The sequence below is a fragment of the Podarcis tiliguerta genome (assembly GCF_965153285.1).
Source record: "Podarcis tiliguerta genome assembly, chromosome: 17".
NCBI lineage: Eukaryota > Metazoa > Chordata > Lepidosauria > Squamata > Lacertidae > Podarcis > Podarcis tiliguerta.
This window is the reverse complement of record NC_139550.1, coordinates 33,378,726-33,393,083: the sequence shown is the minus strand read 5'-3', so window position 1 is coordinate 33,393,083 and position 14,358 is coordinate 33,378,726. Positions and strand designations below refer to the sequence as shown.

The 14,358-nt window shown below is 47.8% G+C and overlaps 1 protein-coding gene across 8 annotated transcripts in view; it reads right to left on the bottom strand.

Moving 5' to 3' along the window:
* The window catches only part of RFX1 (regulatory factor X1), a 60,397-nt gene that overhangs the window by 5,733 nt on the left and 40,306 nt on the right, over positions 1–14,358 (bottom strand). For all 8 annotated transcript variants that reach the window (XM_083419577.1, XM_083419572.1, XM_083419573.1 and 5 more), the window contains 12 exons: positions 13,018–13,387; positions 10,638–10,819; positions 9,512–9,631; positions 8,891–9,006; positions 8,155–8,273; positions 6,015–6,124; positions 4,857–5,008; positions 4,437–4,534; positions 3,967–4,116; positions 2,577–2,785; positions 2,087–2,240; positions 1,293–1,338 (listed from right to left, as the gene is read on the bottom strand). In XM_083419577.1, coding sequence (XP_083275703.1) covers positions 1,293–1,338; positions 2,087–2,240; positions 2,577–2,785; positions 3,967–4,116; positions 4,437–4,534; positions 4,857–5,008; positions 6,015–6,124; positions 8,155–8,273; positions 8,891–9,006; positions 9,512–9,631; positions 10,638–10,819; positions 13,018–13,387 — 1,826 coding nt within the window. The remainder of the gene's footprint in view (positions 1–1,292; positions 1,339–2,086; positions 2,241–2,576; positions 2,786–3,966; positions 4,117–4,436; positions 4,535–4,856; positions 5,009–6,014; positions 6,125–8,154; positions 8,274–8,890; positions 9,007–9,511; positions 9,632–10,637; positions 10,820–13,017; positions 13,388–14,358) is intronic.

The following is a 14,358-nucleotide window of genomic DNA, read 5'->3' as shown; positions in this document are numbered from 1 at the left end:
AGATCTTAAATACTTATATTAAAGTGTCTGTTGCTACCACTGACTTGGGGACAGGGGAGAGTATTGCACTGCCTGTGGGAAGACTGCAAACGGGACCTTAGCACAGCAACACACTCTCTACCAGTGATTCCCAGCAGCTGGTATTTTGCTAGCAACTGGCATTAAATGAACAGGTGATGATGTAAATACACCCTCCACAGCTCCAGGGGCAGCTTGTAACACAACAAGTCCCTTCCCGACTGAGCATCCCCTTCCTTCCTTTCTCCCTCTCTCTCTTACATGTTTTGATTGTTTGAGGATCACCTTCCCCCAGGGCTAATCTGTGGAGCACATGCTGCTGAGGCCAGCACCAAAAGTGGATGAAGCCACATCGTCTGCCACCCACTTTTCTCCTTTTGCCTCCCTCTTCTTCCTCACCTAGAAGAATGTGCTTGCCAGGTCTGAAATGAGGACTTACAGAGGGTGTTTTTTTAAAAAAAATAGGTCGAGAGCTGCATGTCCCTGCTTTATTATCTACGAATTCTTCACTTCTAACCACACACAGGGGTTTGCTAACATTCCCATCTTACAGGTGGGAAAAAATTTGAAGTAAAGAGAATGAAATGGGACCAAGGTCATTTCGAATCCATAGCTTCACTGAGCTTGAAGCCAGCTAATGAGCCCTTGATTTCATTCTGTGTTCTGGTCTTGCATCCAGGAGATCAGCAAGACCTGTCTAGTACTGTAAGATACCCCAGAAAAAGAGGGCAGCCACAAGCAAACCAAAGGACACTGCAGTAAACAAACTTGTCTCTTTCTCTATGTAATTTGTTTTAAACTCTTTTTAATCTTTTATTTTAAATGGGTGTGGACCCCCCCCCCCATGAAGGGTGGTTAATAGCACGTCAAAGTGCAAGTAGATAAATAGGTACTACTCTGGCAGGAAGGTAAACAGTGTTTCCGTGCGCTGCTCTGGTTCGCTAGAAGCGGCTTAGTCATGCTGGCCACATGACCCGGAAGCTGTCTGCGGACAAACACCGGCTCCCTCGGCCAGTAAAGTGAGATGAGCGCTGCAACCCCAGAGTCGTCCACGACTAGACTTAATGGTTGGGCTCCAATACTGGCTTAGCTCTTGAATTCAGTGAATAGCCTCAGGTAACCTCCCTCCTTTAGTTTCCCTTTCATACTTGACAAATGGGAAGAGCACTACCGCCTCACACATTGTAAGTGGGAGGGAGAGTAATGCCCCCAAAGTCTAACATCTACCACTAACAAAGCCTAAGCATTTGGCCTCCCGAGGGGCTGGGCGATACCTTTATCCGGATCCAAGGGGTTCAAGGAGCTCGTCAGGTTTGCAAACTTAAAAAGAAACAAAGAAAACATATGTAAGGATCTCCCCACGTTATAGACTACCCTGTGCCTGTTGCCTCACACAGCCCTTCCATGCTGGTGGGCCCTGCTCTTTTTCTCAGGCAGAGATCTGGAATAGGTGGAGAAACAGTCCAGAGACCCGCCACCCCCATCTTCCAGAACATGGCAATGAACTCTCTGTGGCCTAAAAATTGGAGGAGGTGGTGGGGCACTTCTTGTTTGCATTTCGCTGATTTCTTGACCTCCACACAAGCATCTACCAGCTAATGGAACATGGATGGTAATTCTTGGATTAGGCATGGCTCCTCACTCACTGGTAAGCACTGGGCAAGCAAAAGTGTATCATGCTAGTGTGTGGACCACAGTCTTAAACTAAACACGTTGGGCTCTGCATACAAACAGAGGCACAGTTTCAACATTTCTGTAGCTCAGCACTAGAGCACATACAAAAGGTCCAATATTTAATCCCTGACCTGCCCAGTTAGCAGAATCTTAAGATTGGGTTGGAAGAGGAGACTAGAGATTCATAAAAATTACTACCAGAGAGGCATTATTGACCAAGATGGATCAATGATTTGACAAATAAATATGAGGCAGCTTCATATGTCCAAAAGCTCCCTGGTGTCAACAGGGGGGGAAGATTCTTGATTCTGACATCCCAGCCAAGGGCATGTCAATCAGAATGGTTCTAGTTCTTTAAGCAAGATTTTCCAACCTCAAGTCCCATAACACCTACCTCTCCCATGACAGCAATGGGAGTCTCTCCCTTGGCCTGGGCCACACGGTGCTCTATCAGGTAGTACATGTACTCGTCATAGAGGAGACGGATGAGATGGAAGGAGCCAAAACTGGCTGCGCTCCGCAGGGTCAGATCCCGAATCACCATAGAGCTGGAGAAAGAAGGAACCCAATGCTGCAGTTACCATGCAGGCAGCAGGGAAGGACTTTGCAGTGACCTGTGTGAGGCCAACCCCCCCCCCCCCGTCTTCCATTCTGTGTGCGCACCACGCCATAATTGCAACGCCCTGCAGCACCCCCCTCTGCTCAGCACCCAGTGCAGGAGAACCGGTTGCACGGCCCTAAATCTGCATCTACAGGCAGCATCACAAGGCACATAAACCACCCTGTTTCACAGGCATGGCTAAACAGCAGGGGGAAAGTCTATGGCTGAGCTGGGTGTGAGCCCAGAACCAAGCCCAACACTCTGCTTCTCACCTTCTACTTACCTGTAGAAGGACCACTTGAGGAGGAAGAGTTTGGCGGCTTTGGGGAAGCTGGGGCTGCCATGGTAGGGCTTCAGGACCTGGCTGACCACGCCATCCAGCCACACGGCCCACTGTTCCAGAGAGTTCTGCTGCTGCAGAGTCATCTTAAAGTCCTGCTCAAGGCGCTCCACCACACGATTCTCGCACCGACATACCCATGAGGCCTGCTCCTGCGGAGCAGCAAGAGGAGGAAGAAAGGCGTCTCCAGTGGGGTTTCTCTTTCCCCACTGAGTAAGCCAATGACCCACTCTGAAGCTACTTAAATGAACTGTAGAATCAAAGTGGCTAGGGAAATCGGGTACCATGGAGTCTCAAATGCCAACAAAATACCGTCAATGGCTATGAAGGCAAACCCCATGTAGTGGATGGGATGAAAAGGAGATCCAGACAGCTCACAGAGTCCAGACTGCCCAAAGAATCTGCCATTGGAGGGGGAGGGGGAGCAGTTTGCAGCAAGGGAGCTGGCTTACTTGTGCCCACCTAAAATCATCACAGTTTTAGCCAGATAATTTCACTGTCTCGCTAAGTCATCACTGGGCACCCAACTAAAAAGATACGTTCATTGCTAGAATTAATCAGCATACTTTTTCACAAGTAATCTTCTGGAACTCATAGTCACAAGATGTGGTGGTCACTAGTTTAGGGCCAAGTTGCAGTCATGCCTAGTTCAGGGAATTGTTGGACTCCAATTCCCATCAGTGCCAGCTAGCACGACCAATGGTCAGGGATGCTGGGCATTGTAGTTCTGCAGCATCTGAAGCACAAGTACCCCTGCTCCTACTCCAGTTATATGAATACAAATGTGCTGTTAAGTGGCGGGCAGGGGAGAGACGGGGGAGAGAATCTGAAGCAAATAAGTGGGTTAAGGATGAAGCAGCCCCCCCCCCCCCACTGCTTCTCATCACACACTGCTTCCAAATCTGCTTTTTTCTGGGAGCACAAGAAAAAGGGGCGCCAGCACTGCATTCATGTGTATGTGCAACATCTAGAAAGTTTAAAATATATTCAGTAAGAACAGGTCCATCAACAGCCATTAGCCATCAAACGGAAATCAACTATCCTCCAAGGACCAAATTCTGGGAACAATCCATAGGAAGGGTCCTTCTTTTTGTGTCCTACCTGTGAGCTCCCAGTGCCCATGTGCCACTATGAGTAAGTCCTATGTTGAAGCAGATGGGCCTAGCAAATAAGCTGTAAGGCCTGTGTCTGGCACAACTCTTATTTTGACCACTCCAAATGCCAAATAAGGCTTTGGGGTTAAATGAGACCAGTCAATAGGAAGAGAATTTGCAGCTCCTGGATTCAAGATGGGAGAGGAAGAAAACAGTGGCAGAAGTGTGGAGGTTGTTACCTGGACATTAGTAAAATCCACCCTGTTGAGATCACTCAGCATCTGATTGATTTGGGCAGTGTTCTGTAAAACAGCCCGGGCAGCCTGGGCAAGGTGGTTCAGGGAGGTGTAACGCCGCAGCGTCTGGGCAAAGGCACTTGCTGCTGCAACCTGAGAGACAAAACACAGTAACACATATTTCCCACCAGCCCCAAACTGAGGAGCTAGGAGTTTGTTCTGCTGCCACCCCCACTAGGAAGCGGAGTGGGGGAGGAGTGGCTCCAACTGCTGAAAAGAGCCAACTGTGGCATCAAGTTCTGGTCGCTGGTGCAGAGGCAGAAAACCTCACCCAATGTGACTTGGTAGTTGTATACTGATCTGCCGCAACACAGACCGAAGGCTCCAGAGAGCACCGCCTTAAGACCTCCTAGTCTCAGAAAAATGGGAAGCCAAGACCAACGGCACTCCACAACTTCCCACATCTGGCTCACCTTAACGCGGACCATCTCTTCTGGAATATTCATCATGGCATTTGTCAGCCAGCTCTCCAAACTTTTTGCAAAATTTCGGATTGCTTGCGTCAAGGCACCTGGGGAAGGATGTAACATTAGAATGGCCGGTTTCAAGATGGTTGACAGTCCTCTCTTCATGGGGTAGTAGAGAATAAGTCCAAGGGCAACATGGCACTGAGGGGCTGGCTTAAATGCCTCCACCTCAGGCCAAAGAGGCTTCCTACCCAAACCTGCACATGAGGCCGATCACCCAGCCCACCATGGAACAAGGCAGGAGCATCTGGCAGAGCCCCACCAGCAGCTGAAGCATCCTGATTTCAGCATTGGTATTGGCTGTGGCCCTAGGCTTGGGATAGCCTGTTGCAGGCCTCGGATATGAGCTGGGCAGAATGAGCTTACTCGGAATGGGCCGGAGCACTTCTGGAATCAGGACCTCTACCAGCCCCTGGTACAGCAAGTTGTCACAGTCCTTCGTCCATTTGAGGACAGGCTCATACTTGGACAGTGTCACCAAGCAGCTCTTTGGGAGACGCTTCTCTGCTTCGTCTTGACTAAATATGAAACACAGACACCTGGTTAAAGAGCACCATCACCAAGCCACAACTCAGATTATCAAGACCCATCAGCTATGCCAGCAGCCCTTCCCTAGGAACAGCAAATAGATTTTGGATACTAGATGTTTAAGGGCCTGCGGGGCAAAGGTGGAGATAAGATGCTAGGCAGTTATGATGGTAAAACAACTTCCTATTTTGGTTCCCCTGCAAATGTTCATATTTCCTCTGTTATAAGAAGTTAACAAGTTGTTATTCTTCCCCCTATCAGTTTCATTTTCCGCCTGTCCCATTTACAACCCCTACATTTAGCCTTTATATCCTAACGTGGCCATGCCAGCCAAGTCCTCTGTCAGCCTGAATCAACAGGCCTGCAGGGCAGTGAACTGCTCCATTCATTTTGATACAGAAGCAGATTCTGTATTAAAGGAGCCTACAGACTATACTCAAGAGATGCTGGGGAAAATAATCTGAGTACTGGTGGCAGAGGAAGATGCAGGGAATTTGAGGAGAAGCTGATACAGGAATGGAATGTCAATTCAGCAAAGTCTGTGAATGCCTAGATTAAATCAAAACTGGTGGGAGTTTTTTTTGCTGTTGTTCTACTCCCATAGGCATATATGCCTAAGTCTCCACTGACTATAAGCTGCAAGCCCTTGCTGCCTAGTGGCGTCTGTACCTCAGGCTGGCTACCCGTGGTAAGTATGATATATTCTTAAAGGGATGAGAAAAGACATTACAGCACTGAAGTGCTATATAGCAGGGGAAACATGGAAGTGATTTTGTTGCTCAAACAGTTGAGAAATGCACCCAGACCTGGATCATGGAGTCAGTAGCCTGTCCTTGGTGCTCAGTAGTCTGATGCACTTCTTAGCAAAAAGCCAATCCCATGTACTTTTCAACAGAAGTCAGTCACCAGAAATGACAGCCTCTGCGTCATAAATTTGCAAAGCACCCCACAGCATGTAGTCCATTTTTATATAAATGCCAAAAAACAAAGACTCACATATCGATGGGGGTGGCTTCACTGGGCTGGTTCAAATTGTACCTCCAAAAAGTCTTCCAGAGTGTCTCCACCAGTGTGAATTGCAAGTTTACCATCACATCAACAATGGCCTGAGGAAGAGAAGTAGTTGTATGATTTAATTCTAGACCTGCCAGGCAGGAACAGAGATAGCAGGATCCTCCCTGCTAAATTAATCTGTTCCTATCAACAAGATGATAGGCTGCCTTTAAAGAGTCAACCCAGTAGTCCAGCACATTCTGTCATTTCTGAATTCAAAGCCAATACTGTGCTAATACTCAAGCAGAATATTTCAGAGAGCAGATAGAGCATAAAGGCTGCTCGGGTGGGGTTTACGGACAGACTCAATACAAATTATTTCATATTGAAGCAAAACTCTAATTATTCCATCTGTGCCATGCAAATTGAGTACCTGCCTGCAAGGTGTGCTGCCTGACTTGCTTTCCCCCAGTGACTAAATCACATTAATTTCAATTGTTCACTCATGTATGGTAACCCTACTTTGAGCAAGTGTTTCTTCAGTCTCACAACAGATGTCCCTCAATCCGAAATGTGTGTATGTCCACTCTCAACTTCACACATACAGGCTCGAGTGCTAAAAAACTAATGCTACAATAAATTCATTAATCTTTAAGAAATATATGCAGATGGCAAGATGCTTCTGAATTCCATGATGCTTCTTGTAGTTAAACATCTGCACAAATGCTGCAGCTAGAACAGACCATTCACCAGCACATAGCTTAGGTGCTTAAAAGCTTCCTCTGAATAAAAATAAACAAACAAATAAAAAATTTGCAGGGGCTGTCCATTTGCTACCAGGCGAAGTTCAAGACTCTTCTTTTAATTTACAAGGGCTAAACAACTTGGGCTCAGGATATGTTAAGGCCTACCTGACTCCTTATATCCCTGCCCAATCACAGAGGTCTTGAGGTGAGTCACAGTCAGTGGTCCCCCATGACTCCGATATTCAGCTTGTATACCAGGATCCAAGCATTTAGTATTGTGGGCACAATGATGTGGAACTTCCTCCCAACTGAGATCAGACAGGGCTCCCCCCTCTGTTGAATTTCTGGTACATGGGTGGCGCAGACCTTTCTACTTCACTAGGAATCTTAAGTAAGTTTTCTGATGTTGTCGCTCATTTTAATTGATTTTATCTTTATTATTTCTGTATAACTGTATAACACTTAGAGAATATAGCGTTAAGCATATACCCATATAAATAGTTGAAATAAAAAAAACTTTAAAAATCAGCTCAAGCTGACTGTTTAAAAAACTAAGATCCTAAAAACTATTTTGTGGAAACTCTCTCAGGGATGAAACCCCTTCAAGGCTGAGTTAATACAATCAGCCTGAGCAACAGGTGTATCACCTCCAAAACAAGTTATGAGAATAACAATGCCGGAGATTTTCAAAAGTTCAGGCAACTGAATGGCAAAAAAGTCAGCCACAGATTACTGGATCAGGGGCATCACGTAATGAGCTGAGAACAGGCAAAGCTGTGGCAGCAGTATAACTGACCTGCAAGGCAGTCTAGAAATGTTTAATAAAATGAAACAATTAAAGGAAGACAACTCAGAAGAGAAATTCAAAAGGGGTTAAGTTGGCCTGGTTCTGCTTCCACTGACATGGCTTTGCCTAGAAGTAGCCAGAGCAATGCATGTGGGGCTGCAGAGGGTGGTCCATTTGATGCACACCTGCCTGGGAGGCACATTAGCCTGCTACTTTCCAACTGCATCCAGTGGACTGTAGCACAGGAGTGGGGAACCTTTTTCAGCCCATTAGGGCTGCAGTCCCTCATGGGCAACCTTCCCTGCCACTAGCGGGCAGGTTGAGAGGGAGGAAATGTGGAAGGGGAGTGCGTTCCAAGGCAAAAGTAGGTTATACTGTGGGCTACACTCCAGTCACACAGAAGCTGTTTGTACAATCCACCCGCTTACCCTGCAAACACACCCATCACTCCACCCTCTCTGGAGGCAAGCAAGAGGCACTGCCATAGTTCAGGGGTACATTCCATCCAAGCAAGAACATTCAAGGCGGGTATGGAGCAGGGCCAGGCAAGGAAGTGGAGGCTCTCCACCCCTGCCTAGATTTCCCTTTCCAATGTGCTCTCCTGATGTACCTCGCAATGCTCTCGATAGAGCGACTGGAAAGACTTCACATCTTCGGCTCCAATGCCCTCAGGGAGGGACTTCCCTTGTAGGTCTATCTCTGCAAAGTCAGGCAGGCTGCGAGAGGCATCTGTGTGGAGGAGAGAGACATCAGCCCTCCAAGCCCAACCCTGGGTCCCAGGGAGCAGCCCCACCATGACACTTGAAGTTTGATAAAAAAAGTGGTGGTTTATCTGCTTCAGGATCTATAGCTTCTCAGGGGACTGGGGAGTTAGGTTTCCATGGCCCACTCTATCCTTGGCCACAAGGGCGAGACTGCCAGCACTGAAGCCACACAGACCTGCTTCAAATGTAACATGGACACAAAATGGTTGCCGCCCAAAAATAATTCCTTGTAGTGAGGACTCTGTGCAGGGGTTGTGGTCATGCATGCAAAGAACTTCCCACATACAGTGACCCTACCATGTGAAAAAATCTCATTCCAGTGCTGCATTTCCTGGGACATGGATGTTCTCTGCAAAATTTGGCCCTGAGATGGTGTTCCTACCACACAGACACTGTCTAAGGTATCAAACAAGTCACATCAGGCATGGCACCACAGAATCTCCACCAAAAAAGTCATCTTCTGTGAGCCAGGTGATCAAGCATGGGACCCTAACAACTGCACGTAGAAGCTTGTGTCACATGTCCTCTGCTTCCATCTCAAAGACCTCACTCTGCCATGTGCAAGAGAGTGGCCCTCCTTACCCAGGAATTGCTGGTACTGTTGTACTTGGGCACTGATGTCAGACAGCCCCGAGGCTTGCTGCTGCCCGACAGCCACTCCATTGGTCATGCCTTCCATCTTCTGAATGGGTTTGAGCCTATAAGGCAGAACAACTTGGAGTCAGCCCACAACACATCACAGTAACACCCATAGCATGTGCCTATGCCAAGAGCATGGGATACAGAGAGAAAGGGGTTGCCTCAGATTCTGTTATGGAAAAATCTTCAGCTTCAAATAACTCTTCAAAACATTTCAAGGTCCTGATGCCACTTTCCACACTAGGGAGAACTTCAAGAATGTCTATCTCACCAAAGAAGTTCCTCAGTTCCAAGAGGATAATAGCACTACAAGGGTCCACAGTTTTGGGGACCTGCATACAGCACTCTACTCTTTCATATAATGCTTGGGCTATATGGTCCTTGGTTTGCCTTGCTGATATGTACGCATTGCAACTGTAATAATATTTTGTATCTGCCAGGGTTTCAGTCCTGACTTCCTCCCAGCCCTACCTGAAAATACCAGAAATTGGTGCTCAGACCTTCTGTTTGCTAAGGATGTGCTCTGCTACTAAACTACGGCCCTTCCCCTGCACTAACTCCTACCTTTGCTTCTGAGAAAAGGGCTGTTGCCTCATGGCCAAGTGTTGCTGATCCTCCATGAGCCGCAGCAACGGGGAGTTAGCTTTGATGCGTAGCCCGTAGTAGTGGTATTTGGAGTTTCCTCTGAAAGAAAAGTGAAGTGGGAAAACATAAGCCTCCATATAAACAAACCCCTTGGACCACAACAAAAGGTACACCACCAGACACAGAGAGATGCTATCAAGGTACCCTTAGGTACATAACAGGCCAAATTCAACTAACCAGTGCCACTAGTGAAAGCCCACGCAAGAACTTCGGCTGGCACAATGGGACTTTTCTTACCTCTCCTCCCCGTATGTCCTATTGGTAGTTACCAGGAGGAAGATGTAAATAATAAAAAACAATTTTGCCCATTTGGCCATTACAAAGCTTCACTAAGGTAAAGGTAAAGGTACCCCTGCCCGTACGGGCCAGTCTTGACAGACTCTAGGGTTGTGCGCCCATCTCACTCTATAGGCTGGAGGCCAGCGCTGTCCGGAGACACTTCCGGGTCACGTGGCCAGCGTGACATCGCTGCTCTGGCGAGCCAGAGCCGCACACGGAAACGCCGTTTACCTTCCCGCTAGTAAGCGGTCCCTATTTTATCTACTTGCACCCGGGAGTGCTTTCGAACTGCTAGGTTGGCAGGCGCTGGGACCAAACAACGGGAGCGCACCCCGCCGCGGGGATTCGAACCGCCGACCTTTCGATCGGCAAGCCCTAGGCGCTGAGGCTTTTACCCACAGTCCCACCCGCGTCCCTAAAGCTTCACTGGCATGGCGCAAATCAGATCAGTGTGAGTCCAGGCATTAGGCCTCTGCATTAAGAAGCAAGCTCCCTTTTAGGAGACATTTGGTACCTTCCAACTGCTCTGAGAAAGGGTGGGTTTTGTATGTGCCTCTCCCCGCCCTGTACAGCACACCCACACACTTCCCCCATGCTCTGCTCAATCTGAGGTTTGTGAATGGTAAACATGGTGGACTTTAGTGCTGATAGTAATTGTATTCCTGAAGCTCCCGGGGGATGCAGAGATGCTTGGCAGCTTAGGTACCTCACATTTTTACTCTGCGATGCTGCCATGCAGCCCACGGGAAAGCCATCTTTCATTTACCTGGTTCCAAGCCGGCGTGTGCGAAGTCCCATAAACACTGAGCGGATGAGCTTGCCAAAGGAAGCTGCATTGACTGGCTCCAGTTTCTGCTCCTGGCAATGCAGGAGGTAATGGCAATACAAGGTACTCCGTGGAAGGCTTACACCTTCCGCAGTCTCATAGTTATCTAACAGCCACTGGACCTGCAAAGAAACAGGAATCTAAGTTACGGGCCTTCCAAGCCCTTTTGTTTGCAGTTATTGAAGGGAATAGTTCAGGTACTGTCACAATCTCGCTCAATGAATGGTTCGCATGCTTGGGAGGTGGGCACCATCTTAATAAGCCATGTGAGGGTCCATTGTCTTCCCACTCTCAGGGTCCCAAAGTTATACAAGAGAAGGCTGTGTTGATGCCAAAGTCAAACATTTAACACTCCTATATTATTAGGTAAAGGGACCCCTGACCATTAGGTCCAGTTGCAGATGACTCTGGGGTTGCGGAGCTCATCTTGCTTTATTGGCTGAGGAAGCCAGCGTACAGCTTCTGTGTCATGTGGCCAGCATGACTAAGCTACTTCTGGCAAACCAGAGCAGCGCACAGAAACGGTGTTTACCTTCCCGCTGGAGTGGGGGGAGTACCTATTTATCTACTTGCACGTCATGCTTTCGAACTGATAGGTTGGCAGGAGCAGGGACCAAGCAATGGGAGCTCACCCTGTCTCAGGGATTCGAACTGCAAACCTTCTGATTGGCAAGCCCTAGGCTCTGTGGTTTAACCCACAGCGCCTTCTTTTAAATAAGAACCACACATCTTTTTACAAGCCTTACACTGAAATCCTATGGAAGCAGTATAGAGACCTGCCATTAGATTCCCCCTCCACACCCCAACTTTCGCAGCCCTGGCCCTACCAACATTGGTGCTCCAGAGCTGGCAGGCTAGGGCCAAAAGGGGTTTGCAGGTCAGGGCTGGTTTGGGGGCATGCTGGGAGATGACCAGGGAAAGGCCTGAATTATGCCAAACCCAGGACTGAATTAGGCCAGTCCAAGAGCTGGAGTACCTCAATCCCATTTCTTTTCCTCCCATTGTTTCCAATGAAGAACTAAGGAATTGTTTCCTGCGAGAACTAATGAATTCTAATGGGTCTAAAGAAACACAGAAGAGAAAGCAGGCACATTTCACAATCTTCAGTTAGATCCACCATGAGGTAAAGAGTGCTTTCGGAAGGCTGGTCTCAGAGAACATGACCAATGAAGTAGGGAAAGTAGCATCAAGGGCCAGAAAATCTAAGCAAGAGCATCCCCTCTTAACAGGAGACAAAAACCACAAGTAAGTTCTCTGTGCAAGCTATATTAACTTATGGCAGAGATGGGGAATCTCTGACCCTCCAGATGTTGATGGACTCAAATTCCCATCACCCTCAGCCACCATGGCCAATGATCAGGATGATGGGAGGTGTAGTCCAGTAACATTTGGAAGGACACAGGTTCCCCACCTCTGACTAAGGAAAGGAAACACTTCTGTTGATCTACATTGAAGCTGTGCAAGAGGATGGCAAATTGTGCCCTCTGGGTGAAATCTGTCTTGTGTTCCACTCTGCTGCCTTTAATGACATCCAAACATGCTACTTTCCCTCATGATAGGGCTGTCGTGGGTGGTATCTTTTACTGAACAAGCTTCTGGTTCATCATTCACTAGAACGATCAAAGCTATTGTTTTTCTTTGAGTCTCAAAAGCATTATGAATTACTTCATACTTTCACATGCCTACTGTAATACAAATGTTCAAAGCACCTTTAAAAGATATAAAATGATTCCATCAGAAAGAGCCCCAGGCCTATCAAATAATTATTAATAATAATAATAATAATAATATTATCCCATCGCAGCAATGTCCTCTTGGAAGGGCAAAAGAACACTGAACAGAGGAACATGCGTAAGTGTTTAATTCTCTAAGTCAGTGGTTTTCAGACTTGCTACCTTCAAAGGACATTTTCCATATCAACTTGTCCACAACAGAACCCCTAGCATTGCAGAGAATGCTGGGACATTTTCTTGAATGCACAGGGTGCTGCTATTGACTGTTAGGGTTCTCAAGGTTGCTCTGTGTGGACTGAGAGTGAACCCAAGAGGGGCCCAATACTTTCTTGCAGCTGCACCTTGAACAGAATGATCAGCTGTGGACAGGCAAGCCATCTCAGGGAAGCTTGCACCAATCATTATGGGTCTTCTAATTAAGGAACCCTGAGAAGTCTCCAAGGAACCCCAGGTTCCCTGGAACACAGCCATGAAAACCACTGCTCTAAGAGCACTTGGACAAGTTGCTGAAAAAAGCAAAGAGGCTCCCGGAAGCTCCAATCCCCTTGAAGGAACAGCAAGGTATCCAGAGTGAGACTCAGACTTACAGTTGCTGGGGAGGCACGAGTGGTGTGCGAGTACGACTGGCTTGAACTTCCCAGCATGTAACCTCCTTGAATCACGTAGGTCCCCGTGCTGCTGCTGCCACTGCCTCCTCCACCGCCACCACCAGTGCTGCCACCGCCACCACCATTTCCATTTCCACCTCCTCCTCCTCCTCCAGCACTGCTGCCTCCGCTTGGGTTGGCTATGATTTGCCCTCCAGAGACATACATGGGCACTGACCCGCTGCTGGCCACAGTCTGGGAGGTTGCCGGGGTGGAGACCTGGGTTGGGGTGCCTTGCGATTCATAGTAGTTTGCGCCAGTGTTCTGAGTGTAGAGAGGGGTTTCCGTGTAAGGGTAAGTGTTGGAGCGTCTGAAAACAGGAGAAAGAGGTGCTGTTTCCATCTCCGATTTCCAAGTGAAGAAAACAACCACTTGTTATAGAGAAATGGCAGCTAAGCATATACACCACCCTGCAGTGAGCAAAAAGGAGAAGGCTGTACATCACCACTCCTTTACCATGCTTTTTGCTTAGATCACGATGACTTAGCTTAGGTGTGCACAACTGGTGGCTCCTTGGCCAAACCCAGCTCCCAAGTGATTTCACTTGGGGGGTTTTTTCCATTAGAAAACAGGGACAATCAACAGCCAATCCACCAATCTTCTTCAAGGCAGCACTTCAGAATAACTTCCCTGATTTTCGACAACATTCACTATATAAACTTTCATTTTCTATTTTTTACAAAACAATAATAAACAGTTCATTTTTAAAAAGAAAAATCTAAGTTCGTGCGCCCATAGTTTCATTTATAATAAAAAGGGGAAATGTCTATTGTCCACACCCTAGTGCTTCATCTGTGTTTGGTATTTGTATGTAATGTTCTAAGGTAAAAGGCAAAGGACCCCTGGATGGTTAAGTCCCGGTCAAATTTGACTATGGGGTGCGGCACTCATCTCACTTCAGGCTGAGGGAGCTGGTGTTTGTCCACAGACAGCTTTCTGGGTCATGTGGCCAGCATGACTGAACTGCTTCTAGCACAACGGGACACCGTGACAAGTGCCAGAGAGCACAGAAATGCCATTTACCTTCCTGCCGCAGTAGTACCTATTTATTTACTTGTGCTGGCATGCTTCCGAACTGCTAGCTTGGCAGGAGCTGGGACAGAGCAACGGGAGCTCACCCCGTTGTGCAGACTTGAACTGCCGACCTTCCGATCGGCAAGGCTCAGCACCACCTGCTCCCAGAACATAATGTTCGGCTGCGACTGGGTGAAGATACTCCATAACCATTAACCCCTCATTGCTAGGTGGCACCAATGTTGTGATGGAGCCTGGCCATCCAGA